The sequence below is a fragment of the Pan troglodytes genome, chromosome 1, assembly GCF_028858775.2.
Source record: "Pan troglodytes isolate AG18354 chromosome 1, NHGRI_mPanTro3-v2.0_pri, whole genome shotgun sequence".
NCBI lineage: Eukaryota > Metazoa > Chordata > Mammalia > Primates > Hominidae > Pan > Pan troglodytes.
In genome coordinates, this window is record NC_072398.2 from 212,666,161 (window position 1) to 212,694,123 (window position 27,963).

The window sequence follows — 27,963 nt, forward strand, 5'->3', positions numbered from 1 at the left end:
AGTTGGTGGGGGAGGGGACCAAATATATATCTATATATCTATATATCTTTTTTTTTTTTTTTGAGGCAGAGTCTCGCTCTGTCGCCCAGGCTAGAGTGCAGTGGTGCGATCTTGGCTCACTGCCAGCTCCACCTCCTGGGTTCACGTCATTCTCCTGCCTCAGCCTCATGAGTAGCTGGGACTACAGGCGTCCGCCACCACGCCTGGCTAATTTTTTGTATTTTTAGTAGACACAGGGTTTCACCGTGTTAGCCAGGATGGTCTCGATCTCCTGACCTCGTGATCCGCCTGCCTCGGCCTCCCACAGTGCTGGGATTACAGGTGTGAGCCACCGTGCCCGGCCAAATATTTTTTAAGAACAGAGATTTTTAGCATCCAGCTGTAAGTCGTCTGAGATTCTGTGATAGGAAAACTCCTCCATCGCCTCCAGATTCTCAGTAGTCTGTTACACTCACCAAAACCTTGTAAGTTATTTGGGAAATATCAGGGGTAAGAGATAGGTTTAGGGTCTGGGAAAGGAACAATGTGGGAGGAAAGGAGGGGCGGGGGGACAGATGGAAGGATTAAAAGAAGTTGGACTCCAACGTGACCAGGAATTCATAGAAATCTTGGAGAGGACACAGACCTCCTAGGAATGTGGAATTGGGGGTGTATTAGTTAACTACTGCTGCATAACAAACCATCTGAAAATCCAGTGGTTTAAAGCAACAGTAGTCGTTTATTTCAAAGCTCTGCCAGGCTGGGTGCGTTTGCATCTACCTTGGAGGTGACACTTGCCATTCTTAGCAGAGACAGGGATACCAGCTGAGACTCAGCAAGGAGTGACTTTCTGGTTGCTCTCAAGACAAGCATTTGTTATTCTTTTTTTCTTTTTTTTTTCAGAAGGATTATGAAGTCACACTGAATTCCCAGAAGATCAGACCCACCCATCTCCAAATATGACAACAAAAACACATTCCAGAGCCAAATATAAACGCATTTTTAATTATCTGCGCCACTGCTCCCTCCCATTAGTGTGGGAAATCAAGAGTTGAGTATACAGTATTTACAATAATAATCCCAGGCACGAAACTTTTACTTTCAAAACAGCCCCTCATCTATCATTGCATTTGATTTGCATGAGTTTGCCTTGAGTGGGCTTGGGCTAGGTTGGGTGGTTGCTTCATTTTTTGGATGGATAAATGGAAACTCAGGGCAGAAGACTTGGTGGAGACAGGCTGAGAAAGCGGGACCCCTGGGTGTCTTCTCTATCAAGGGAGAAGCAGTTTCTCCTGGGCTGGGACTGGAGATCATGGGGTGGGTGGGAAAAGCACTAGATCTGCAGTCAGGCAAACCTGGTTGAATCCCAACTTGGCCACTTCCTAGCTGGGTAACTTTGAGCTCTTGGTCTTTTTAAGCCACAGTTTCCCCAACAGCAAGATGGGTACCACTTATCTTGCCCAGCTGTTCAGCCTGTTGAGGTGTGCCATGTGAGAGTACCTAGCATGTGCCTGGGGCGTGTTGTGCTCAGTTCATCGTAGCACTGTTCTTGTCTTAGCTTCCCCTAGCAAGACGGCTGTCAAGGTGATATCCATACTGGCTTCACTCTCTGCATGATGCCAGGAGTGGCAAGAAGGAAAGGAGCAAGGGAAGGAGGAAACAAAGAGGCAGGGGCCTGGAACTTTCTGAAGGGAGACATTAGCAAGCAGGCTTCGTGGCTCAGGAGTGATCAAGCCAGAGCTTTTGGATAATTCCTGGCTGTCATTGCCCAGTTTCTTGAGGGACTCTGCTGGGAATAATCAAGTCCTGAGAAGGGTCCTCTCCTGGAGTTCAAGGTGAGGGGTTTAGCTGGGATCTGGATCCTCAGAACAAGAGACGGAGAAGAGGCCAGGACCCGAGCTGGTTCCGTGTGTGCTGAGAGGGGCCCGTTTCCCCTCACCTGGTCTGGGGGCTGTGAGCTCTCATTGCTCCCCAGTAACCTCAGCCCCACTTGGGTTTTCATTTTGGAAAAGTCAACTTTCTCTAAATAGCTTCCTGGAGAAGATTGAGGGGAGGGCAGGGCTGGACTAGCCATGTGACTTTGGGCAAATAACTTAGCTTCTCTGAGCTTGGGTTTCATCATCTGTGAGCCTCACCTTAGGTCTTTTTGGCTGCTGTAACACATTACTGCAAACTTAGTGACTTAAAACAACGCACATTTATTCTTCCAAAGTTCTGGAGGCCAGAAGTCCAAATTGGCTACCAATGGGCTGAAATCAAGGTGTGTGCAGGGCTGTGCTCCTTCCAGAAGCTTGAGGGGAGAATCTGCTTCTTGCATCTTCTGGCTTCAGGTGACTGTGGCACTTCTTGTCTTGTGGCTTTGTCACTCCAATCTGCAAGGCCAGTGTCTTCCAATCTCTCTCTGCCCTGTCTTCACATCACCTTCTCCTCTGTATCTCAAGTCTCCCTCTGCCTCCCTCTTATAAGGATACATTTGATGGCTTTTAAGGTCCACCGAATAATCCAGGATAATCTGCCCATCTCAAGATCCTTCATCTAATCAGGTCTGCTAAGACCCTTTTCCAAATACGGTAATATTTACAGGTTCCAGGGATTAGGACCGGATATCTTTAGCAGCCATCATTTGGTCTATGACAAGCCTCTAATCTATTCATTCAACAACATTCAACAAATATTATCAAGGGCTAATCAACTGCTTATTATGGAAAGGGTGTAAGTGCAGACAGTGAGGCCAGCCTGAGGGGCTCCCATCCTCCCAGCTGGGATGAGGGCCTCAAAGGGGAGGTGTGGGGCACTAGGAAAGCTTAAGCAGGATTTGACTAGTGACGGGGGTCAGAGAAGGCTCCCCAGAGGAGGTGATGGCTAGGAAGAGCTGATGGATGAGCAGAATGACATGAAGGAGTGTCCTAGGCACGGTGAAGGAGGAGGTGGCCAGTGAGGCTGGAGAAGAGCCAATAGGGCTGTGATTTGCAGTGCAATTGGAGAGGTGGACAGGGGCCAATTTGTTCTCCACTCTGAGGGCTGTGGTCTCCATCTTAAGAATAAGGGGAAGCCAGTGAGGGGTTTTAATCAGGATTGCTGAAGTCAGATGTGTTTTACGTCTTGACAAGATTATTCTGGCTGCAGAGTGAAGGGTGTGTTAGAGGAACCAGAGTTGATGTGAGGAACCAGGGTGAGAAGTTCTTGGAGGGGCTCACACAAGAGGAGGTGGCCAGTCAAGGGAGGGAGGTGCAGACGCAGTAAAGAGAAGTGAGGGCTTCAGGAACTGTTTAGGAGGTAAGGCTGGCAGCACTTGATAGTAGGTGTTTTATGGGCATGACAGAGATAAGGATGACTCATCAGGTCTGGCCTGAGCCACCGGATGGTGGTGACATTCGCTGAGCCCCAAAGCACAGGAAAGAGACTGGATGAGTGGATGGGGAGATTATGAGGGGTCAACTTAGACACAGTGAGTTCGGTGTGACTTTGAGACATCTAAGTAACCAATAATTTCTGGAAGAACCTGGGTTCCAAGTAGATGTTGGAGCTGGAAATTTGAACCTCATAGATGTGGGATTAGGTAAGTTAAGACACATAGAGTACTTGGCACAATGCCTGGAACCTAGGAGGCTTCAAAAGAGGATAGCCCACCCCTTCTTATCTTAAGAGTAAGAACTTCTAGGAGCCCAGGGGAAGGGACATCGCTGGTCGAGAAGGTGGCTTGTCTGGGCCTTGGGGACCATTGCCCATCTGTGTTCAAAGATAAGCAACTGTGCCATCAGGGGTGGGTGAATGGCAGGCCCCCCACTGATGGTGGAGTCCTAGGAATCTGTTTAATGAATACACTTGTCCTTGCCTTGGCCACCAGGAAGCTCAAACTCAGCAAGCTACCCAACCAAAGCAAACTGTACAGGATATTTTGAAGCTGAATAAAACTCCTTGCATTATTTTATTTCCTACCTTTGCTTTTCTTTGTCCTGACTCTACATCTGTTTATTGTAATTGTTACATGTATTTTGAAACTTGAACAAGCCTTTTTTTTAGTGGAATGAGACAGGGTGTATATAAACAAATCAACAAAATCAATAGGACAAACATTTGTGGATTGATTTAAAAATAGAATCCTTCTATAATGCACTGGCATTGAAAAAGAGTTTGCTGTTTGGTGACTTTTTTGGTCCATCTTCCTGAAAGGGAAACAGTTGTTCCTTAATTTATCTGCTGGGTGGTTCTGGATTTTGGTTCAGTGCTTAGCAAATTAGCCAGGTGTGGTTTGAGGAGAGATATTAAAAGATCCCATCAAGGGCATACATAAGTTGTGAAAATGCGTTATGGATACCAGACCAGGCAGGGGTGAGAGCAGACAGTGAGGAGGGAGTGTGGAAAACTGCCTGGTGGGTTGGATGATCTCCATGTATCTAATTAACTGGGGAAGGTTTTGCAGAAACCGAGGCTGGGTTAAGGCTGGGGCTGGAATCAGGGTTAGGTCTTTGGGGATTGAGTCTATGGGTCCGCTGTCAATCAGCCAGGGGAGTGGAGAGAACTGACCGGCTTTCCCGCATGGTGCATGGTTGGACTGCTGTCAGCCCGCTCCATAGCTGTGTCAGTGAACAAAAGCTGACTGCTGGTCTCTCCAGCCTCACCACTGTTGGCTGCCCTGGGTGGACCCTGCTGCCAGGTGCCCAGGCCTTTGCAGGAGCTGCTGTTCAGCAGGGAACACTATCCAGCATGGTGTGGAGGTTGAGAGCCCAGAGGCCAGAACCAGATGCTGGCTTCACTGTCTACTATTTCAATGATATTGGACAAGCTCTTTAACCTTTCTGTGCCTCAGTTTCCTATCTGTAAAATGGAGATGATAGGCATACCTACTATATTAGTCCATTTTCACACTGCTGATAAAGACATACCCAAGACTTGGTAATTTATAAAGAAAAAGAAGTTTAACGGACTTACAGTTCCGTGTGGCTGGGGAGGCCTCACAATCATGGTGGAAGGAGAAAGACATGTCTTACATGGCAGCAGGCAAGAGAGAGAATGAGAGACAAGTGAAAGGGGCTTCCCCTTACAAAACTGTCAGATCTTGTGAGAGTTAGTCACTGCCATGAGAACAGTATGGGGGAACTGCCCCCATGATTCAATTGTCTCCCACTGGGTTTCTCCCCCAGCATGTGGGAATTATGGGAGCTACAATTCAAGATGAGATTTGGGTGGGGACACAGCCAAATCATATCACCTACCTTACTGGGTTGTTTCTGAATCCTGGTGAATTAACTTCAGTGAAGTGTTTAGACAGGCGCCTGCCACAGTAAGTGTTTGCTGTTATTATTATCACCTCTCCCAAATGCTTCACCTGGCTGGGCTCTGTTCATGAGCCAGTGTGCAGTACCTTGCAGTATCTCACTGTAGACTCCCCTAACCATCATTTCTCCAAGGCTGGGTGAGATGTCTTCCTCTATGCTTCTGCAGGCAGCCTTGCAAACATTGGTCTTTTGTGTTCTTTCCTAGATCTTGAGCCCTTCAGGGGCTGAGGTTGAATCTGGTACAACATCTCTGCCTGTATCTGGTGCCCAGCCTAGAAGCTGGTGTAGATGAGGGGCCAGGAAAGGGATGGAGGATCCTGCAGCATGGCCTGGGAATGCAGGACTTCAACGACAATGAAGAAGAAATACTGCCAAGAGCTGAGGTACCACTGGCATCACTTGGGCCTGTGCCATTCTGCCCACGTCCCCTTGGAAGTACAGAATGGAGTACAGAATCCCCCTCCTATCTGGACTAGGCAGGGAGTGGAGGTGTGACGAGGCCTTGCCAGCCGCTCTTCATGGTGGGAATATATTCAAATCCAGCCTCACCTGGATATCCCCCAGGTAAGCAAATGGCATCTGCCAAACAGAGTCCTTGAGCAGGGAAGATGCCTTGTAACCCATCTCAGGGAGGCAGTGTAACGTAATGGTGAGAACACAGGCTCCAGAGCTGGGGCCTGGGGTTCAAATGTATTACCTCCCTGTGCCTCTGTTTCTTCAACTGATAATGGAGTTAATCATCATGCCTATCTCCTAGATTTTTTATTTTTGAGGCAGGGTCTTGGTCTGTCACTCACGATGGCATGCAGTGGCATGATCATGCTCACTGCGTCCTCAACGTCCCAGACCCAAGTGATCCTCCTGCCTCAACCTCCCAAGTAGCTGGGACTACAGGTCCACACCACCATGCCCAGTTTATTTTATTTTATTTTTTATAAAGACGAGGTCTCACAATGTTGCCCACATTGGTCTGAAATTCCTGGCCTCAAGCAATCCTCCCGCCCACGCCTCCCAAAGTCCTGGGATTACAGGCATGAGCCACCACACCTGGCCTCATTCCATGTTTTTCATGGTGGCTTTCCAAAGGAAATGAAGCTCTGCATGATGGTGACTCATCCCTTCGCCCCCGCCACCCCCCCCCCCCCCCAGTGGTGAGATAGATCAGACCCGCTTGCTAAGGTGCTGTGTGGGAAAGCTGTTGTAAGTGCATAGATGCATTGGCCACCCCCTTCTCTGTGTTGTTTTAGTGCCATCTCCACTCCTGTCCCATTATGCTGTGATTTTGTGTTTTGTTGTCTATCTCTCTTGCTGGGTTGTGAGTCCTGAGACTTGGCAGTGTGTTAATTGAGGGTGTGGCCAGTGTGCCATGTGCCACCCCTTCTTAGGTCATTATCATCAGCTCTCATCCATTGAATGACTATGTGTCCCGTGCCTGATGTGTGTTAAGTCTTCATTACCACTCTGCAATGACAAAAGTGAGGCACAGAGAGGTGAAGCGGCTTGCCTGAGGTCACACAGCTTGAAAATGGTGAGATTTGAAGATAATCCGGTCTGATTCTAAAGCTCATGCCCTTTCTACTATGCCATCCTGGTCCAATGCCTGCTGCAGTGTTTGATACGTAGCAGGCACATGGGAATGAATTCATGTGTGTTGAATGCACAGATTTAGTGTGTCAGACACTGAGAATAGAAAGAAGACTAGGACACAGATCAGCGGTTTTACAGTCCAATAGGCTTGAAAGTGTTGGCCATCCAGAAGCTCCCAGAATCCTGTGGGACACTTATTTCAGGAGGATGCTATGGTACACCGTCTTGGTTGCTTGCCCCAAAGCTATCACCATCTTTTCTCTTTGATAGCAGAACTTCCCTGCCTGTCTAGTTCTGGCTAATGGGTGTAAGGGGAAATCAGCTGGGAGAGGGAGCTTCCTCCTTCATAAGAGAGAAACAAGTCAGGGGAAAATCTGCATCTTGTAAGCCCCTATGTGCTGGCTTTAACATGGCCATAGGGAGAATACTATCCCTGAACTGTGACTGCAATCTTGTGATCCTGAGATAAAGGTCAGAGAATTGCAAAGGCCGCCTGTGCCCTGATAATCAGTGAACCACTGACCTAGTCCTAAAACATCTCACCTCCAGACTTCTAAGAAAATACATGACCATGAATGAGAAAAATGCACCTTGGTGGGTTTCGGCCACTGTTACCTGGGGATTATGTTAGTTGCAGCTGAAAGCATTCCCAACAGATACAGAAGCTGATTGCAAGTGGGAAGAGCAAGGAACCTGGCATCAGAAGACCTGGCTGGGACACTCATCTCTGTCGTGGAACCAGCAGGACCCTTTCTGGACTAGTCACTAACTGATGTGCAGCTCAGTTTCCTGATATGTGAGATAGGGCTTCCTCTGTGGCTGAAGTGAGATGTAGGGGGCATTTCTAACCCCAGGATCCCCTTGCTCAGCACAAGAGAAGTCTCTTTGATTATTCTCTGATAAGCACTTAGTGTGGACAGAGAATCCTCTCCAACATGTAAGGTGAATCATGTAGAGGGGTTCTTAAAAAGTAAAAGGCCCCATGAGAGCCACAGCTGGTGCCTTCCTCCTGGGGCAGAGCTGGGTGGGGGAGTCTAGTCATGAAGGCCACAGGTAGCATGGCTGCACTGGAGCTCGGAGGAGCCAAGGGCTTGGGCGGAAAGTCAAGTTAGGAGACATGTAAGAAACAGTGGCTAATGCTAAATGACGAGTTAATGGGTGCAGCACACCAGCATGGCACATGTATACATATGTAACTAACCTGCACATTGTGCACATGTACCCTAAAACTTAAAGTATAATAATAATAAAATAAAATAAAAAACAGATTGAAAAAAAGAAACAGTGGAAAAGTAAGGATTTGGAGGACAGGCAGGAAGGTCAAAAGCAGAAAAGCAAAAAGTTGGAAATGGGTAAAGGCAGTGGTTCTCAAAGTGTGGTCCCCAAGGTGCTGTATCAGCATCAACTGGGAACATGCTAGGAATGCAGGTCCTTGGGACACCCAGACCTGCTGGACCAGAAACCCTGAGGCTGGGGCCCCGCAGTCAGCATTTTAACAGGCTTTCCGGGTGATTCTGATGCACACTAAAGTTTGGGAACAACTGGGATTGTTCAAACTTGGCCTGGGAACAATAGGTAGGTACCCAAGAGTCCCCTTGGCAAAGTGCCTGACCTCTGCTGGGGAAATGCAAGGAAGAGATTTCAGGGATCTATATCAAGACATTTGTGGAAAGTATTAATAAGTTCATTTGTAGAATGAGGGCACAGAAAGCTTCACATTCCTGCTTTCTTTTTGCTTTGCAGGGAGCTGAGCCTTAGGTTTTGTGACAGAATTTGAGGCAGTGAATGCTGACCCAGCTTTGTAAGAAAGAATAGGAGAAAGGTATGTGTGTGTGTGTGTGTGTGTGTGTGTGTGTGTGTGTGTGTGGAGGTAGCTGGATGGACCTGCTGACATCCTGCCACAGCTTGAGGCAGCCCTTAATTGGGACCCATTTCTCTTTCTCCCAAGCTGCTGGCTCAGCTCATGGAGAAGCAACACGCTGACCATAGCTAGAAGTCTGGGCAACGTTGTGGCCTGCTCTTGTTGTTGTGTGGGCTCTGCATGGGGCATCGATGCCAAGTGAGCAGCTTGCCCACTGAAGGATGAAGCTGAAGGAGCATCTTAGCTGAGGGCCAGGTCCCTGACCCTGTTCTGGAACTCCAGAATGCCAGTGTCTCCGCTATGGCATGAGAGGCTCATTTAGCAGTGATGTGCTTGAACGAGCAAGCTCTTAAACACTGGCTGCTCTGGATGCTTGGTTTCCCAGGTGGGTCTGTCCCATTGGAGGGATGAGGAAGCAGTTCCATTTAGGCTGCAAATGGCTCCAATTAGCTTCCTTCTGTCTATCTTCATTTATAGTGTATGAGATGTGGGAGGCAGTGGTACTTCTCTGTTTGCTGGGCCTCTGCTTCTTCCCCTCCACCCTCCATCCTTATCTTTCCATGAAGAATATCTGTGTTCACTTCACTATAGCTCATCAAATACCTTTCTCACCAGCCTCTCCATCGTTATGGTGACTGCATCAGCATGGACCCCAGTGACTGTTGTGATGCCTCCTGCATGGTCTCCCTGTGTCTTGTCCCCAGGGCTGCTGACTTATCCAATGGGCACAGTAGGCACAGTACCTATGGCCCATGATACTTTTAGGGGAACCCATGAAGATATTTTAAAATCAGAAGAAAAACCAAACTTTTAGGTCAATAAAAATGTTTTAACACATGATATTAATATTTTCACCTTTACAACAGATTTAAATCACAGATTTTAAATGATTTTTCTATCTCTATTAATACATGTAACATAGCATATTTTGTATATATGCATAAAAATTTTCAATAAATAGTGTGTACTGTAAAAAATAGATTTACCTTTATACCAACATATGGTAAAATATCATTTCTAATATTTTTATGGAGGAAGGAACCCATGAATGCACAAGTGCCAAAAGGCCCATGAAGTCATAATGTGGCCCTGCCCCCTTCTTCCAATTCATCTTTTACTAGATGCTAGTCTTTAAAAATACAAGCCTAACCATGACCTTTGCTGCTTGTAGTATGATGAGAAGAATGGCCTGAACTGACCACAGCAGCAGACTCTGGGCTGGCTGGACAGTAAACAAGGGAAGACTGAGTTCTCTCCATCCCACTCTTTCCAGTGAAGGAGCTGCACTGAAGCTCAGCTCCCCATAGGACTGAATACTTTCTCTTCTTGGTAAAGAGGCTACAATATCTCCTGAGCACTGAAGTCTCCAAGTACTGGACAGCTGGTATTCCCAGGAAACTCCTGCAGGATGCTAGTCCCTTGTATCCAGTCACTCTGTGCCAAGAGGTCCATTGTATCCCCCATGGATAAAGTTGCTCTCAAAATGGCACTTTCTAAAGAGGCAAGAGGGAGGATCTCTCCACTGGAATGGCAGATCCACCTTTACCTATTCAAAGTGGTATGGAATTGTTCTAAACTCTGGTGCACAGCAGGCAGAGGCCAGAAGGGCTCTACCTTGCAGGATCCTCCTAGCCCGGAGTCCCCAGTGCTCACAGGATGAAGTTTGAGATCCTTAGCCTGTCTCCCCAGTGCCTCCATGATCTGTCCTTGGCTATTTCTCTGGCTCCCTGCACCCCTCCTTGCCCATTTACTTATAATTCCTGAATATGCATGCTGTTTTAGGTCTCTGAGGTTTTGCACATTCTTGTCTTCTCGTCTAGAATGTCTTCCCTCCATCTTTCTCCTTGATCCTGTGCAGAGGAGAACTTCTATTCATCCTTCAAAATGCCATTAAAGTATCACCTCCTCACTGAAGGCCTCCTGGATTCTTATCATCTTTATTCCAAGATATATATGAGTACGAGTTAAGAAAAAATGGATTTGTTTTAGCTTTTCATTCTCCTTCCCCACTTCCAGGGAGGAGAGGCCATTATTATTTATTTCTTATTAGAAAGACAAGATGGAAGAAAGGAAGGAAGGAAAGAAGGAAGGGAGGGAGGGAGAGAAGAAGAAAGGAAGGGACGGAGGGAGGGAGGGAGGGAAGAGACTCACCTTTACCTACTATTCTGAATTCATGAATGTTAGCATGTGTCCCACATCCTTTTACAAAATAAGAAAATTTAAAAATTACTAATGAAGCTGAAGTTCTTTAGTCCCCTTTCTAGTCTCAATTCTCCTTCTTCATCCCTCAGAGACAATTATAATCATGAATTTGTTTTCATCCTTTCTGTTCATGTTTTCACATTTTTGCCATATGTATTTGTACTTACAGACAATATGTAGTGGTTTTTGTGTGATTGAACATGTTACATAAATGATTCACTGTGTTTAGCCATCTGCAATTTGCCTTATTCTCCCAATACTCTGTGAGTTTGATCTATGCTGATACTCACAGATCTAGTTCATTCATTTTAATAGCTGTATAATATTCCATTATGTGAATATAACACATTAAAAACTATTTTCATGTGGAAGAACATTTAGGTCACTGCCTTTTCTTTTCAGTTATAGTCACTGCTACACATGGAATTTTCTAGGTCTATATATAGACCTAACAGTAGACATGCTGGATCATAGAATAGTTGCATGCCTAACTTCGATAGTTACTACAAAACTATTTTCCAGGGTGATTTTCCCAATTACAGCCCCAACAGTGTGTGTGATCCTGACTGGACAAGGATAGTGGGAATGATTTTTTTTTTTTTGGCCAATGTGATCTGTATGAAAAATAATTCAATTAAAAAATGTTATTTCCCAGCTTAGTATTGAAGTTTCATTTTTAACATACATTTGTCAATCATTTGGGTTTTCTTTTATACATCTTTTGTGTTTTCTTTTACTCAGCTTAAAAAATTGGGTTGTCTTTCTTTCTTTCTTTCTTTTTCTTTCTTTCTTTCAGACAGAGTCTCACTCTGTCACCCAGGCTGGAGTCCATTGGCACGATCTTGCCTCACTGCAACCTCCAACTCCCAGGTTCAAGTGATTCTCCTGCCTCAGCCTCCTAAGTAGCTGGGATTACAGGCTCCTGACACCATGCCTGGCTAATTTTGGTATTTTTAGTAGAGACGAGATTTCACCATGTTGGCCAGGCTAGTCTCGAACTCTTGACCTCGGGTGTTCTACCTGCCTTGGCTTCCCAAACTGCTGGGATTACAGGCGTGAGCCATTGCACCCAGCCATTTGTCATTTTCTTTTTGAGTTATAGGAGTACTGTACTGTGTATTCTGAGTACTATTTCTATACTTTTGCAACTATCTTTTTCAAATGTATTTTGTACTTTTACTTTGTTTTATGATGGTTTTAGCATTACAGAAATTTTAGTATTTGATGTAGTCAAATGGACAGGGTTTTCCATTATAATTAGTATCTTGCTATTTGTTTAGGAAATCTTTGCCTAACTCCATATCATAAAGATACTCAACTACATTTCCTTATAATAGTTTTAAAGTTTTGTTTGATCTATCTGGAATTTATCTTTGTGTGTGGTATGAGGTAGGGATCCAGTTAAAAATGTCCCTCATAGAGATTCCATAAAGAACTAAAAGTAGAACTACTGTTTGATCCAGCAATCCCCTACTGGGTATCTACTCAAAGGAAAAGAAGTCATTATATGAAAAAAGACAAATGCACACCCATGTTTATAGGAGCACAATTTGCAGTTGCAAAGATTTGGAACCAACCAAGTGCACGTTAGCCAATGAGTGGATAAAGAAAATGTGGTGTATATATGCCATGGAATACTACTCAGCCATAAAAAGGAATGAAACAATGTCTTTTACAACAACTTGGATGAAGCTGGAGGCCATTATTCTAAGTGACGTAACTCAGGAGTGGAAAACCAAACATCATATGTTCTCACTTATAAGTGGGAGCTAAGCTATGAGGATGCAAAGGCATAAGAGTGATATAATGAGCTTTGGAGCTTCGAGGGGGAAGGATGGGAGCGGGGTGAGGGATAAAAGACTACATATTGGGTACACTGCTTTGGTGATGGGGGCATCAAAACCTCAGAAATTGCCACTAAAGAACTTATCCATGTAACCAAAACCCCAGCTGTACCCAAAAAAGATTGAAATAAAAAAATGTCCTTCATAGAGGTAGCTAATTGTCCGACACTATTTATTGAATAATCATTCTTTTCTTGATGATACATAAAGCCACCTCCAACATACACCGAGTCCTCATAAATACACAGAGCTCTCTAGTCTGTTCCGCTGATAGATTTGTCTATCCTGCATACCTCTTTCGTTATTTTAATTTCACATGGCTTTATAGTTCATCTTTATGTCTAGCTGGGAAAGTTCTTTCTCCTTATTCTTTTGTCTTGACTCTTCTTTGTTCTCAACTACTTCAGATTAATGTTAGAATCAGTTTGTCAAGCTCTATGAAAAGCTCCATTGGGATTTGGATTGGAATTGCAATGAATTTATAGGTTAATTTGGAGGAGAACTGACATCTGTATAATATTGAGTCTTCCCATGCATGAATGTGTTATATTTCTCCATTTTTTTCAGGTCTTCTACGTCCTTCAGTAACTTTTCATAATTTTCTCCATAAAGGTCTCTCACATCTTTCATTGGATTTATTTCCAAGTAACTTACAGTTTTTCTTGCTTTTATGATTGGGAACTTTCTCTCAGTTACATATTGTAATTGATTATTGTGGGCATATAGGAACACGATTGAGCTCGTATCCAGAAATGAAGCTATCTTATCTTTCTAGTTGTAATTCTCTATAGAATATCTGGGATTTTCCATACAAACAGTCTTCTGATAAACCAACAATGATTTCTTTTTCAAAAAATTCATTACATGACATTTTCTTGCTTTATGTTGCTAACTGGGGTCTCTAGTACAATGCTGCATAAAAAGGTGTAGCAGCAAACCACCATGGCACATGTATGCCTATGTAACAAACCTGCATGTTCTGCACATGTATTCCAGAACTTAAAGTAAAATAAAATTAAAAAAAAAAGAATAAAAAAAAGGTGTAGCAGGAACACTTATTTTATTTCTGACTTTAATTATAATATGTTTACAGTTGTACCACTGCATATAATGTTTATTTTAGGTCTTTGGCAAATACACTATGAGTTAAGGAAGTTTCCTCTATTTTAGTTTACTTTTTTTTTTTTAAATAACAGCTTATTGAGATAAAACTCACATACCACAAAATCCACTATCTTAAAGTGTATAATTCAGTGGATTTTAGTATGTTCACAGAGTTGTGCAACCATCACCACTATCTAATCTTAGGACATTTTTTATTACCCTAAAAAGAGACCCCCAACATTCCCCCTCTCCAACCCCTGGTAACCACTAATCTACTTTCTCTCTCTATGGACTTTCTTATTCTGGATATTTCATATAAATGAAATTATACAATATATGTGGTCTCTTGTGACTGGCTTCTTTCACTTACGATGTGCTGAAGTTTCATTTATATTGTAGTGTGTATCAGTATTTCATTCCTTTTTATGGACAAATAATATTCCATCATATGGATAGATCACATTGTGCTTATCCATGTTGAGGGACATTTGGAGATGTTCCCACTTAACTACTGTAAGTATTGTAGCTGTGAGCATTTGTGTATAAGTTTTTGTGTGAACAGATCTTTTCAGTTCTCTTAGGTATACACCTCGAGTGGAAATCTGAGTTATATGGCCACTCCATGTTAACTTTCTAAGAACTGCTAAACTGTTTTCCAAAGTGACTGCACCATTTCACATTCCCACCACCAGTGTATAAGCTTTCTAACTTCTCCACATTCGTGCCAATCCTTGTTATTGTCTTTTAAAAAATTATATCCAGCCTGTTGGGGGTGTGACATGGTATTTTTTTGATTTTGATTTGCATTTCCCTTATGACTACGATGTTGAGCATCTTTTCATGTGCTTATTGGCCACTTGTGTATCTCCTTTAGAGAAACATCTATGCAAATCTTTTTTCATTAAAAAATCTGGTCATTTGTCTTTTTACTGTTGAGTAGTAAGAGTTCTTTATATGTCTGTACATAAATTCCTTATCAGCTGTATGATTTGAAAATATAGTCTCCTATTCTGCAGATTGTCTTTACATTTTTTTGATGCTGTCCTTTGATGCACAAAAGTTTTAATTTTTATGAAGTCGAGTTTATGTATTTTTTTCTATGCTTTAGATGTGATATGCATATAAGTAAACCATTGCCTAATCCAAGGTCATAAAAGTTTTACACTTATTTTTTTCTAAGTGTTTCATAGTTTTAGATTTTACATTTAGGCCTTTGACCAGTTTTGAGTTAATTTTTTATATGGTGGAATCCAAATTCATTTTGTTTACATGTGAATATTAAGCACCGTATGTTGAAAAGACTAATATTCTCCATTGAATTATCTTGGCATCCTTTTCAAAACTCAATTGACTATAGATGTTTATTTCTGAACTCTGAATTCTGTTCCATTGATTGATGTGTCTGTTTTTATAAGTCTGTCTTGATTACTGTAGCTTTGTAGTAAGCATTGAAATTGGGAAAGTTGAGTCCCTCAACTTTGTTCTTATTTATTAAGGTTGTTTTGGCTATTTGGGATCTCTGGTATTTTCATATGGATTGTAGGACCAGCTTGTCAATTTCTGCAAAAAAGGCAGCTGGGATTGGAATAGGAATTGTTTTGATTCTGTAGATCAGTTTGGAAAGTATTGCCAATTTAACAATATTAAGTATTTCAGTCCATGAACATGAGATGTTTTGCCATTGATTTAGGTCTTTAATTCATTTCAACAATGGTTCATAGCTTTCAATGTACAAGTCTTGCAGTTCTTTTGTTTAATTTATTTCTAAGCATTTTATTCTTTCTGGTGTTATTGCAAGTGGAATTGTTTTTGTAATTTCATTTGTGTCTTTGAATCTAAAACGAGTCTCTTGCAGACAGCGTAGAGTTGAATCATTTTTAAAAAGTCATTTGGGCAATATCTACCTTTTGATTGGAGTGTTTAACCTATCTGTGCTTAATGTAACTAACGATAAGATAGGATTTACATCTCCCGTCTTGCTATTTGTTTTATATATGTCTTACGTCTTCTTGTTTCTCTATTTCTCCATTAATGCCTTCTTTTGTATTAAGCAAATGTTTTCTAGCACACTGTTTTCATTCCTTTCACTTTATTTTTAGTTATTTTCTCATTAGTTGCTCTGGATGTTACAGTTACCACCTTAAATTAAAACAATCTAGTTCAGGTTAATACCAACTTAACTTAGACAATACAGTCATGTACTGCATAACATTTTGGTCAATGATGGACCTCATATATGATGTGGTCCCCTAAGATTATAATAGGGCTGAAAAATTTCTATTGCCTAGTGATGTCATAGTCATTGTAAGATCATATCATAATGCATTACTTACATATTTGTGGTGATGCAGTTATATGACTGTGCTGCCAGTCATATACAAGCATATCACATACTATTACGTGTAGCATGTAATGCTTGATAATGATAATAAATGACTATATTACTAGTTTATATATTACTATACTATACATTTTATGGTTATTTTAGAGTGTACTCCTTCTATTTACTAAAAAAAAAGTTAACTGTAAAACAGCCCCAGGCAGATCATTCAGGAGATATTCCGGAAGAAGACATTGTTATCATCAGAGATGACAGTTTTGTGTACGTTACTGAAGACCTTCCAGTGAGACAAGATGTAGAGGAGGAAGACAGTGATACTGATGATCCTGACCCCTTGTAGGCTTAGGCTAAGAATGTATTTGTCTTTATTTTTAACAAAAAAAGTGTAAAAAGTAAAAAATAAAATAAAATAAAAATGTAAAAAACAGAAATAAGTTTATAGAATAAGGATATAAAAAATATTTTTATGCATCTGTACAATGTGTTTGCATTTGGTTTACAAAAGAGTCGAAAAGCTAAAAACATTTAAAATTTATAAAATAAAAAAGTTACAGTGAGCTAAGTTTAGTTTATTATTGAAGAAAGAAATTTAAAAAATAAATTTAGTGTAGCTGAAATGTATAGTTTATAAAGTCTACAGTAGTATATGGTTATGTTCTTGGCCTTCACATTCATTCACCACTCATTCATTAACTCACCCAGAGAAACTTTCAGTCTTGCAAACTCCCATTCATGATAAGTGCCTTCTACAGGTGTACCTTTAAAAAAAAGTCTTTTGGATTATATTTTTACTGAATCTTTTCTATATTTGGATACACAAATACTTACCATTGTGTTACAACTGTCTACAGTATTCAATGTAGTAACATGCTATACAGGCTTGTAGCCTAGGAGTAATAGGCTACATCGTACAGCCTAGGTTGTAGCAGGCTACACTCTGTAGGTTTGTGTAAGTACACTCTGTGATGTCTGCACAGTGATGAAATCACCTAAAGACGTATTTCTCAAAAAGTTCCCCACTGTTAAGCGATGCATAACTGAATACAAATCATTGCCCCAATATAGTTCTATGTAGGTTGATGCAAAACTAATGGAGTTTTTTCTCATTAAAGGTAATGGCAAAAATGGTAATTACTTTCGCACAAACCAATACTACCTTACTTCTCTTGTGTGCTATTGTTCTCATATGAATTACATCCTTATATATTATAATATCTTTAACATAGTTTTTAAAAATATTGCTACATATAGTTAACTTTTAAATCAGATATAAGCAGAAATTTATAAGAAATACACTTATAGTATCTTGCATATTTACTTATGCAGTTACTTTTACCAGTTATCCTTGTTTCTTTCTATGGATTTGAATTACCTGTCTAGCATCCTCTCATTTCAGCCTGAAGGACTTCATTTAATATTTTTTTGGTCTTCTAGCAGCAAATTCTGTTTTAATTTATCTCAAAATGGCTTAATTTCATCTTCATTTTTAAAGGATAATTTTGCTGGATATAGAATTATTGGTTGTCAGTTTTTTTGGTCATTATTTTCAATATGCCATCCCACTGCCTTCTGGCATCCATGGTTTTTGATGAGAAATCAGCTGTTAATCTTATTGACAATCCCTTGTATGTAATGAGTTACTTCTTCTCTCTTGCTACTTTCAAGATTCTCTCTTTGTCTCTCTCTCTTTTTATTTATTTATTTATTTTTTTGAGATGGAGTCTCGCTTTCTTGCCCAGGCTGTAGTCCACTGGCATGATCTTGGCTCACTGCAACCTCCACTTCCCAGGCTCAAGTAATTCTTCTGCCTCAGCCTCCTGAGTAGCTGGGACTACAGGCACATGCCACCACATCTGGCTAATTTTTGTATTTTTAGTAGAGACGGGGTTTCACCATGTTGGCCAGGATGGTCTCAATCTCCTGACCTCGTGATCCATCTGCCTCAGCCTCCCAAAGTGCTGGGATTATAGGCATGAGTGACCGTGCCTGGCCTTGTCTATCTTTTTTGACTACATTTGTCTAGGTGTGGGTCTCTTTGGATTTATCCTCCTTGGGTTCACTGAGCTTCCAAATGCACAGATTACCATGGTTAAAAAAATTATATTTGGGACATTTTCTGCCATTATTTCTTCAAATTTTTTTTTTCTGCTCTTTATTTTCTCCTCTCTTGCTGAGACTCTCACTATTCATATGTTGGTACGGTTGATTATGTCTCATAGGTCTCTGAGACTCTGTTTATTTATCATTGTTCATTTTACTTTCTGTTCCACGAAAAGGTAATCCAAATCTGTTACTGGGCTCTTCTAGTAAATTCTTCCTTTCTGTTTTAATTTTCAACTTCAGAATTTCTATTTGGTTCATCTTATAATTTCTATCTCTTTTTTTATATTTTCTATTTTATAAGACATTGTTCTCACACTTTCCTTAAATTCTTTAAACATAATTTTATTTATTTCTTTGAATATATTTAACTTATAACATAGATTTAAAGGCTATTCCTAGTAAGTTCAACATTTAGTTCTTTAAAGGCAGTTTGGTTGCCCATTTCTCTGTGTATGAGCCATTCTTTGCTGTTACTTTGTGTGTCTTAATTTTTTTTGTTGAAAACGGTACATTTTTAATAATATAATGTGGCTACTCTAGAAATTGGATTACTTCCCCAGGGTTTGTGGCTGTTGATGTTTCTTTCCCCCTATATGTTTGTTTAGTGACATTTCTGGACTAACTGTATAAAGTCTAAATTACTTGTCATGTGTGGCTGCCTGTTTAGCCTAGTGTCAAGCTAATGATTAGACAGAGTCCCTTAAATGTCTTGAACAAATAGGACTTCTGCCCTTTTTCAAGGAGCTCTGTGTGCATCTTCAATGTTCTGTCAGTTTACAACTCTGCTTTACTCTCACTTCCTGCTTGTGTAGGGTCTCAGGTCATCCAGAGGTGAGAGATTAAGACCTTACTTGGTGTCTTCTGGGCACATGCACAGCCATGCACCTGTTCATGGCATTCCAGATTCCCAGGGATATGTTGGAGGTTTTCAAAGTTCCCTATGAACATCTCATTTCCCAAACATTAAGTTTTTGATCAGCTTCTTATTTCTTCCAACTGGTCTGTGATGTTCAATAATTTCCACCATTTTTTTTTTAACAAATTCTCTGGGATATGACTTTTTCCAGTTATCAAATTCTGTCTCAGGTTAAATAATGAGAATATTTGCAAATATGGCTTTTTCAGGGAGCTGCCAGTTAGGTAAAATTGTGACACTTCTCTGGGGATGGGACTTTTTGAAGGGCTCCTAATATAAGTACAGTGGGGTATGTTAACTACTTCTAACTATACTGTAGAGTTTAAAGGAAGAAAACAATAAACTCAGCATTCTGTATTCATGACTCCAGGCCACTTAAGAGAACCAGAAAACTTCTATGGCTGCTTTAAATGTAATTTCTCATCTCTGTTAGACATAGATCTAGCATAGTTGAAAATTAGTTGCATTGCTTGAACCACAGGCTGCTGAACTACAATATAAGTTGAATTCATAGCCTTATGGGTCTCTTGAGTGACAGCAAGCACATGCATTAAAAGAGTGGAACTCAGCTCTAAAATGTAGACTTTTGGAGAGGCTTTTAGTGGCTGAAGCAATCCCCAGTTCACAGAGCCTCCCATGTCAGCGAATCTTGCCTTGTTTGAAAATTCTGGGATGACCACTTTGTAAGAGGAAGCCATGTTTCTTCCTGACCACCTCCACTGCATCTAGTCTATCTCTAGAGCTCTGCTTAAAGTTAGACCCAAGCATTGTATGCACCTAAAGAGTGATTTTTTTTGGAAATTCTTGTTAGCAGAAAATGGGGAGATAGGTGGGCATAGACTCAGAAGGTGTTAGACCAGGAATAGAAAAACGTAATTTTACATAACATTTCTGAATTAATCTTTGATTTATTCTTTGGGGGGATTTTCCACAGAATCTGGATTCAATGTGCTAGCTTGAGCAGCTGGGAGTTCTTACTGTTTGCTTGGTTGGCTGCCATGACCCACACCTCCCTGTATTTATTTCCTTGTGTAATTTAACCCCATGTTGGATCAGGGCTGGCCTACTAACTTGCTTTAGCTAGAAATGCAGAAGAAGTGAAGTCCAGGAAGCTTCTGCTTTTGTGCTCTTGCGAGCCCTGAGTAGTCATGTAAGAAATCCAACTATCCTCCTGGAGAGAGAGAGATCATGTGGAGGGGTACAGGGTGCAAGATATGTTAGTAAAGAGGTCAGCTTGGATGTTACAGCCCACAGAGTTGGCCTGTTTTGTTATCCACTGCCCTTGCTCAAATCTGAGGTTTCTCTCGCAAGAACTCAAATTGGGAGATCTGGGTTTGTTCTGACGAAAGGAGAAGGTAGGTTCTTATACAACATACATACCATTGCCCAGATACTTCCAAGAAAAGCCACGGATGGGCCAGATTCTGGTGGCTGGGCAGGGGGATTCAGAGTTCCATGTGCCCATCAGACATCACCTGCCTTGGTGCAGTCTGGGCATACTCAAAGCCCTGGCCTGCAGGAGAGCAATTATTATTATTATTTTTTTGAGACAGAGTCTCACTCTGTTGCCAGGCTGGAGTCCAGTGGCACGATCTCGGCTTACTGCAACCTCTGCCTCCTGGGTTCAAATGATTCTCATGTCTCAGCCTCCCTAGTAGCTGGGATTATAGGTACGTGCCACCACACCCAGCTTTTTGTATTTTTAGTAGAAATGGGGTTTCACCATGTTGGCCAGGATGGTCTCCATCTCCTGACCTCATGATCCACCCGCCTCAAGCCCATGGACTTTCAGGATGTCGACAGCTGGAGTTACAGGCATGAGCCACTACACCCGGCCATGCTTTTAACCAGATTTGAACAGAAGAATGGCCACTTGGCCCAGGTAGAAGTAGATGAAGTGTTTGATTTCACGTGTCATGTAACTACCGAAGTTCCTCCTCACGATACAATGCCAGGTGGGATTGTTCTTCTTGTCAAATTCCGTCTTAAAATGAGCTGCAATATCCTTCTCTATGTTATATTTCTCCAGTGCCTGAATAGCGCACTCCACCGAGTCCTGTTGCATCTCTTCCGACATGTCTGCATTTTTGATCATGGTCTCTCGGTGGCACATGGTTACCGTGGAGAAGGGGGCTGGCCGATGGCAACAGTCTCCTGGGGGAGGTGCTAGCATTGCTCAGGCGGGGCTGGAGCTGCTGTTGCTGCTGAAGCTGTGGCACATCTAATGGGAGGCACTATTTGTGCCACAGGAAGAACATCAGGTTTGAAGCCTCAAGGCTCAAGTTTAAGACCTGGCTATTTTACTTATCACTGGTGGAACCTTGGGCAAGGGCCTTAATCTTCTGAGTCTCATGGTTTTTTTTCATCTGTAAACTAAGGGTGGTCATAGTAACTTCCTCACAGAACAGTGGAATGGTGCAAATGAGATAGCATATGTGGAAGCACTTCAAAAATGGTCAAGTACTCTCTCCATATGGCAACTGCCCTTATTTTGCCTCATTGTACAATGAGGAGCAGTGCATGAGCTCATCTACCAATGGTCCGTCTTTTATAACCTCCTCACTCTAGGAAACAAGATCACTGAGGGGAAGCAGGTATTGTCACTGTCATTTTCACCTTCCCCATCATCGTCACCATCCCATCATGATAATTGTCATCATCACCATTATTGTTGTTATTGTCAGCATCATCATGGACCATTTCCTGAACATCTACCAAACTATACCCTTGTCATAGACTCGCACAGCAATCTTTCAGGTTGTGCTGATTATCAACCCTCTTTTACAGATGAGGAAACTGAGAATAATCTAGGGTAATCCACTTGCTCAAGATCATACAGAAGAAACTTTGGCTCATTGGAAAATTTAAAACCAATTAAAGGGATGTTTGTTGTTGCATCCATCTTCCTCCTTTCCCCATCAACCTCAGAGAACTAACATCTCCTCTGACATGGCTCTGGGGTATTTGGGATGTCAACAACATTATCAAGCTGCACTCCAAACACCAATGATGCGAATGACACTTTTGTTTTTTTTTTTTTGGAAAAACGGCCCCATGCACTGGAATAGTGGCAACGAATGCTGAATCTGAAGCTGTCGACATCCTGAAAGTCCATGGGCTGGAGCTAAGGGGAAGCCAAGCGTCCCTGTTTTATTTGCTGTGTGCAGCCGTCTTTCAGAAGCTGGGCAGGCACTAATTAGATAGCCACTCAGAAAGTTGCTATCACTAACTGGAAGCCATCCAAATTGCTCTCTTTATTCCGAGGCTTTGGAAGAAGATACCCCTCCCCAATTCTCCTCCCACCCCATCCTCACTTGCCAAACCTCAAGGACCACAAATACAGCTAATTATGTCAGCTTGGCTTGGCACTAGTTTTCCAGATAGCATCTTTCATTAGCGTTGACCTTCCGGCTGCCTGGCTTTCTGTACCTGCGGGGACTGTGGGTGATGTGTTGGTTACCCTGGTGACACAGGAAAGTGGTAGGGGGAGGCAGAGGGTGTGGACATCTCCAACTGTCCCCCAAACTATGTGTCCTTTTTCCTCCATGCTTCCTGTGCTCCCACAAGATGGCAGTAGGCGCTCTAGGGAACCCAGCAGTATGAATCTCTGGGGGTGACAGGGAGAATCTGGGGTCAATTTGTTGGCTGTCTCAGCCTTGAGCATCCTAAAAGCATCTGCTGGATGGTCTCCAGGGGTGAGTTTTTAAGGGCAGTCACTGTGTTTTATTTTAAAGGAATTCACTGTGTTTTATTTTTTTTATCCCTGTACCTCACCTCCAAACACACACACACACCACACACACCTCCCAACACACACACACACACACACACACACACACACACACTGCCCACCCAGCCCTAAAAGTTGGAGGCTAAGTCTTAGGCAATGTATGTGGGATTAAATTAGCATCATTTATGCACCAATGGCATGCACCAAAGGCAGGGGAATGGTAGTTGATCTGCTTAAGAGAACAAACTGTTTCTGTGTTCTTAAACCCAACACTCAAGCTGAGCTCTGGGCCCAGGAGTCAGGCTAAATGTCATCGGCAACTATGAATTTGAGGAGGATCTTGCTTGCTAAATTCTCTACAAAGTGGGGAGGTATGTGGCCTTTTAAGAGACAAAAACATGGCACAGCATATACAGAAATGAGTGTGCCATTGTTTCCTAGACGACCTGATACACTTCCTCTGAGCAGGTGGCCCTTTTCCTTTTGCCATGCCTTGGTCACAAGATGTTTCTAGTCCCAGCCCCAAAGTGGCCAGGTGAGCAGCCGACCAAAGAAAGGGCAGAGGTGTCTTATATGCAAAGCGATCCCTTCCTCCTCCATTGTAACATGGCCCAGTTAATGGGAGGGTTAACAATAATTGCTTTTTCATTCTTCTGTCTTCAATTTTCAAAACTCTTTCTTAGCACTTTGGGAGGCCGAGGCGGGCGGACCACGAGGTCGGGAGATCGAGACCATCCTGGCTAACACAGTGAAGCCCTGCCTCTACTAAAAATACAAAAAATTAGCCGGGCATGGTGGCGGGTGCCTGTAGTCCCAGCTACTCGGGAGGCTGAGGCAGGAGAATGGCGTGAACCCAGGAGGCGGAGCTTGCAGTGAGCTGAGATCGCACCACTGCACTCAAGCCTGGGCGACAGAGCGAGACTCTGTCTCAAAAAAAAAACAAAAACAAAACTCTTTCTTAGTCTTAGTGTGACCAAGACCACCAGGGGAGACTGACTGCAACATTCTGCTTTTTTTGTTTTTTGTTTTTTGCCAGGAATTGTGAGCCCACCAGTACCCAGCACCATCTGCCTTCCGCTGGCTTATCAGCCTTTTAGTGATGAAAGGGGGACCAGCCCATGACGAGGGATGGTTGCCATCTGAAATGGTCATCTTAGCAGAAACCATGAAACAAACCTTCATTTACATGGACAATAATGCTAACAACATTTAGAAAAAGGTTTGGAATGTTGCCCCAGACTCCCTCAAATCAACAAAATATGGAATCTAGCAGTGACCCTTATGAAATACACAGGCCTGAAGGTAGATTGGTTCCTACGGACAAGAAAATAATATTTCTTTTTCATTTCCAGCCTAGAAAATTTGGCCAGCATCCCAGCTGGCCACAGTACACGGAAGTCAGTTCAAATAGAGATTCCTGCCTCCCCTTGTTTGCAAGAGTTACTTGTATAAAAACAGTCAACAAACGAATCAGCCAGATGAGCTTTCCTTCCTTTATTCAGTCAGACAGTGTTTTATGTCGGGAATCCATGTAGAAACAAATTCATGTGCTAGGTGCTGATGAGAAACCTGAATTTGCTGATCTGGTTATATAAACTGTGCTGAGATAGGCTGAAGGGAGAAGGCCCAGTGGAGAGCCAACCTGCAGTCGACTCTCTTCTGCACATCAGCAATAAGACTTGCAGCCTGGTGGCCAGTATGGACCGTCCATTCCTCTTTCTACGGCAGCTAATATTCATCAAGGTCGTTGATGTGCCAGGCATTGTGCAAAGTTCTTTGCACGTACTGCCTCATTTTGTCTCACAGCAGCCTTATGAAGTGGGCTATTATTATGTCTGAGGCTAATCTCTAAGGCTCGGAAACAGAGATAATGCATCTGAAGTCATGAAGCTGGTAAGTCCGGAAGCCAAGATTGGGGGAAGATTCTCCAAGACAGGGGAAGCCACGATTTGGGTTTGCTTTTGTTTCTTTGAGACAGTCTCATTCTGTCACCCAGGCTGGGGTGCAGTGGCACAATCTTGGCTCAGTGCAACCTCTGCCTCCCAGGCTCAAGCGATCCTCCTGCCTCAGCCTCCCAAGTAGCTGGGACCACAGGGGCATGCCACCACACCCAGATCATTTTTTTATTTTTTGTACAGATGGGGTTTCACCATGTTGCCCAGGCTAATCTTGAACTCTTGGGCTCAAGTGATCCGCCCACTTGGGCCTCACAAACTGCTGAGATTACAGGTGTGAACCACCTTTCAAATTTGATGAAAACTAAATCCACAGATCCAAAGCTCAATGAACTGCCTCCAAAAGCATAAATATAAAGAAAACCCAAGCTATGTCACATGATAATACAATCACTAAAAATCAGTGATGAAGAGAAAATCCTAAAAGCAACCAGGGAAAGAGGACACATTACATATCAAATAAGAAAGATCAGAATGAAAGCAGTCTTCTCATAAGAAACTATGTAATCTGGAAGACTATTAAGGTGACATTTAAAAAATAATGAAATAAAAACAATCTGTCCATTTGTAATCATACCTACAATTTTTTTAAATGAAGGCAAGATAGTTTTTTTCCAGACAAACAAAATCTTAGAGAATTAATCACCAGTAGACTTGAACTATAAGATATGTAAAAGTAGTTTCTTCAGGCAGAAGAAAAATGGCACCAGATAGAAATTGGGTCTATGCAAAGGAATAAAAAGTGCCAGAAATGGTAAATATGTGGATAAGTATAAAATATATATTTTTATAATTTTTAAATCTCTTTAAAAGATTACTGGCTAAAGTAAAAATAACAATGTATTTTGGAGTTTGTAACATCTACAGAAATAAAATGTATGATAACACCAGCACAAAAGATGGGAGCGTGGGATAAAAGAACACTGTTTATGATTTTTACCCCATGTGTGAAGTAATATTTTTTAATGGCAGCAAGTTAAAAATGTATATTGTAAACTCAAGAGCAACCTCTGAAAAACAAAACAATACCAAAAAGGAAATATAGTTAATAAGCCAAGAATGGAAATAAAAGGAAATAATAAAACATGAATGCAAAAGAAGGTGGGAAAAGAGGAAATAAGGAAAAAATAACAGATGAAATCAGTGGAAGACAAATAGCAAGATGGAATATTCAAACCCAACCATATTGTTAATTACTTTAAATATAAATGGTCTAATGATACTAATTAAAAGTCACAGACTTTCAGTTTAAATAAAAAAGGGTGCAAGGCCTAATCAAATGCTGTCTTTAAGAAACTTATTTTATTTTAGATTCAGTGGGTGCCTGAGTAACTATGGGGCTTGGGCTTCTATTGAACCCATCACCCAAATAGTGAACATAGTACCCAGTTGGTAGTTTTACAATCCTTGTCACTGTCCTTTCTTTTGAAGTTGCCAGTGTCTGTTATTTCCATCTTTGTGCCTGGATGTACCTACCGTTTAGCTCCCCCTTACAAGTGAGAACATGTGGTATTCGATTTTCTGTTCTTGCATTAATCCACTTAGGATAATGGCCTCTAGCTACATCCAGGTTGCTGCAAAGGACACAATTTTTTTCTTTTTTATGGCTGCATAGGATTCTGTATATGTGCCATATTTTCTTTATCCAGTCCACCATTGATGAGCACCTAGGTTGATTCCATGACTTTGCTATTGTGAATAGTGCTGCAATAAACATAGGAGTGCTGATGCCTTTTGGTAGAATGATTTCTTTTCCTCTGAGTAGGTTCCCAGTAGTGGGAGTGCTGGGTTGAATATGGTAGTTTTATTTTTAATTCTTTGAGAAATCTGTAAACTGCTTTCCACAGGGGCTGAACTAATTTACTTTCCTGCCAACAGTGTATAAGTGTTCCCTTTTCTATACAGGCTTACCAATACCTGTTATTTTTTGATTTTTTAATAATAGACATTCTGACTGGTATGAGCTGGCATCTCTTGTGAAGAAGCCTATTTTTTATTTTTAGTAGAGATGAGGTCTCACTATGTTGCCCAGGTTGTTTCAAACTCCTGAGCTCAAGTGATCCTCCTGCCTCGGCCTCCCAAAGTGCTAATATAGGTTAGTATTAGTGATTGGTTTTGGCATGAGCCACCATGCCCAGCCAAAGCCTATTTTAAATATAAAGACAAAAGTAAAAAGTAGAAGGATGAAAAAGATATACCATGCTAACATTAATCAAAAGAAAGTCAAAGTGGCTGTATTAATATCAGTCAAAGGAGATTTCAGGACAAGAAATATGAGAGAAATATGTCATCATGAAAAAGGGATCAATTCATCAAGAAGATACGATAATCCTAAATCTTTTTGCAACTGATAATAGGACTTAAAATTCATGAAGCAAACACTAATAGAACTGCAAGAAGAAATACAACTATGTAATTATGGTCAAAGATTTCAGCATTCCTGTGGTAAGCAGAATAATAGTCCTCCAAGGCTGATCATGTCTTACTCCCTGGAACCCATGAATCTGTTGCCTTACACGGTGAATGAGAATTAAAGTTGCAGCTAGAATTAAGGTTGATAATTACTAGGTTGGTGCAAAAGTAATTGTGGTTTTTGCCATTATTTTCACCAACCTAATAGCTGACATCAACATAGGGAAATTATCCTAGGTTGAATTGGCCTAATGTAATCCCAGGGATCCTCAAAAGTGGAATGAGGAAGAGGGAGGAAGAAGAGGAGGTCAAGTGATGCAATGTGAGATAGACTCAATCTGCCATTGTTGGCTTCAAAGATGGTGGAAGGGACCACAAACCAAGGAATGAAGGCAGCTTCTGGAAGCTGGAAGAGGCAAGACAACAGGTAATTTCCCAGAGCCACCAGAAAAGAAAGCAGTCCTGCCAACACCTTGATGTTAGCCCACTAAGATGCATCTCAAACTGTTCTGACCTACAGAATTGCATGATGATACATTTATGTTGTTTTAAGCTGCACGTTTTGTGGCAGTTTGTTATAGCAGCAATAGAAAGCTCATATTACTCCTGTATCAGTAATTGATAAAATAAATTGACAAAAAATCAGTAAA

At 41.8% G+C, this 27,963-nt stretch overlaps 1 protein-coding gene and 1 long non-coding RNA gene across 4 annotated transcripts; one reads left to right on the forward strand and one right to left on the reverse strand.

Moving 5' to 3' along the window:
- The first annotated feature begins 138 nt into the window (after nt 1-138).
- LOC104006501 (uncharacterized) lies at nt 139-27,913 on the forward strand. Of its 3 annotated transcripts, none has more exons than XR_001718353.3 (4): nt 139-464; nt 883-1,029; nt 5,464-5,822; nt 23,983-27,913. It is a non-coding gene; the product is annotated as an uncharacterized LOC104006501 (long non-coding RNA). The 3 variants fall into 3 exon arrangements; XR_680254.4 differs by lacking the exon at nt 23,983-27,913 and adding an exon at nt 8,589-10,773; XR_001718352.3 differs by lacking the exon at nt 23,983-27,913 and adding an exon at nt 9,878-10,773.
- LOC469195 (dynein light chain 1, cytoplasmic-like) lies at nt 21,058-21,382 on the reverse strand. The gene has a single exon (XM_009449444.3). The coding sequence runs from the start codon at nt 21,327-21,329 to the stop codon at nt 21,060-21,062; it is 270 nt and encodes an 89-aa protein (XP_009447719.1). The 5' UTR covers nt 21,330-21,382; the 3' UTR covers nt 21,058-21,059.
- Nucleotides 27,914-27,963: the final 50 nt, after the last annotated feature.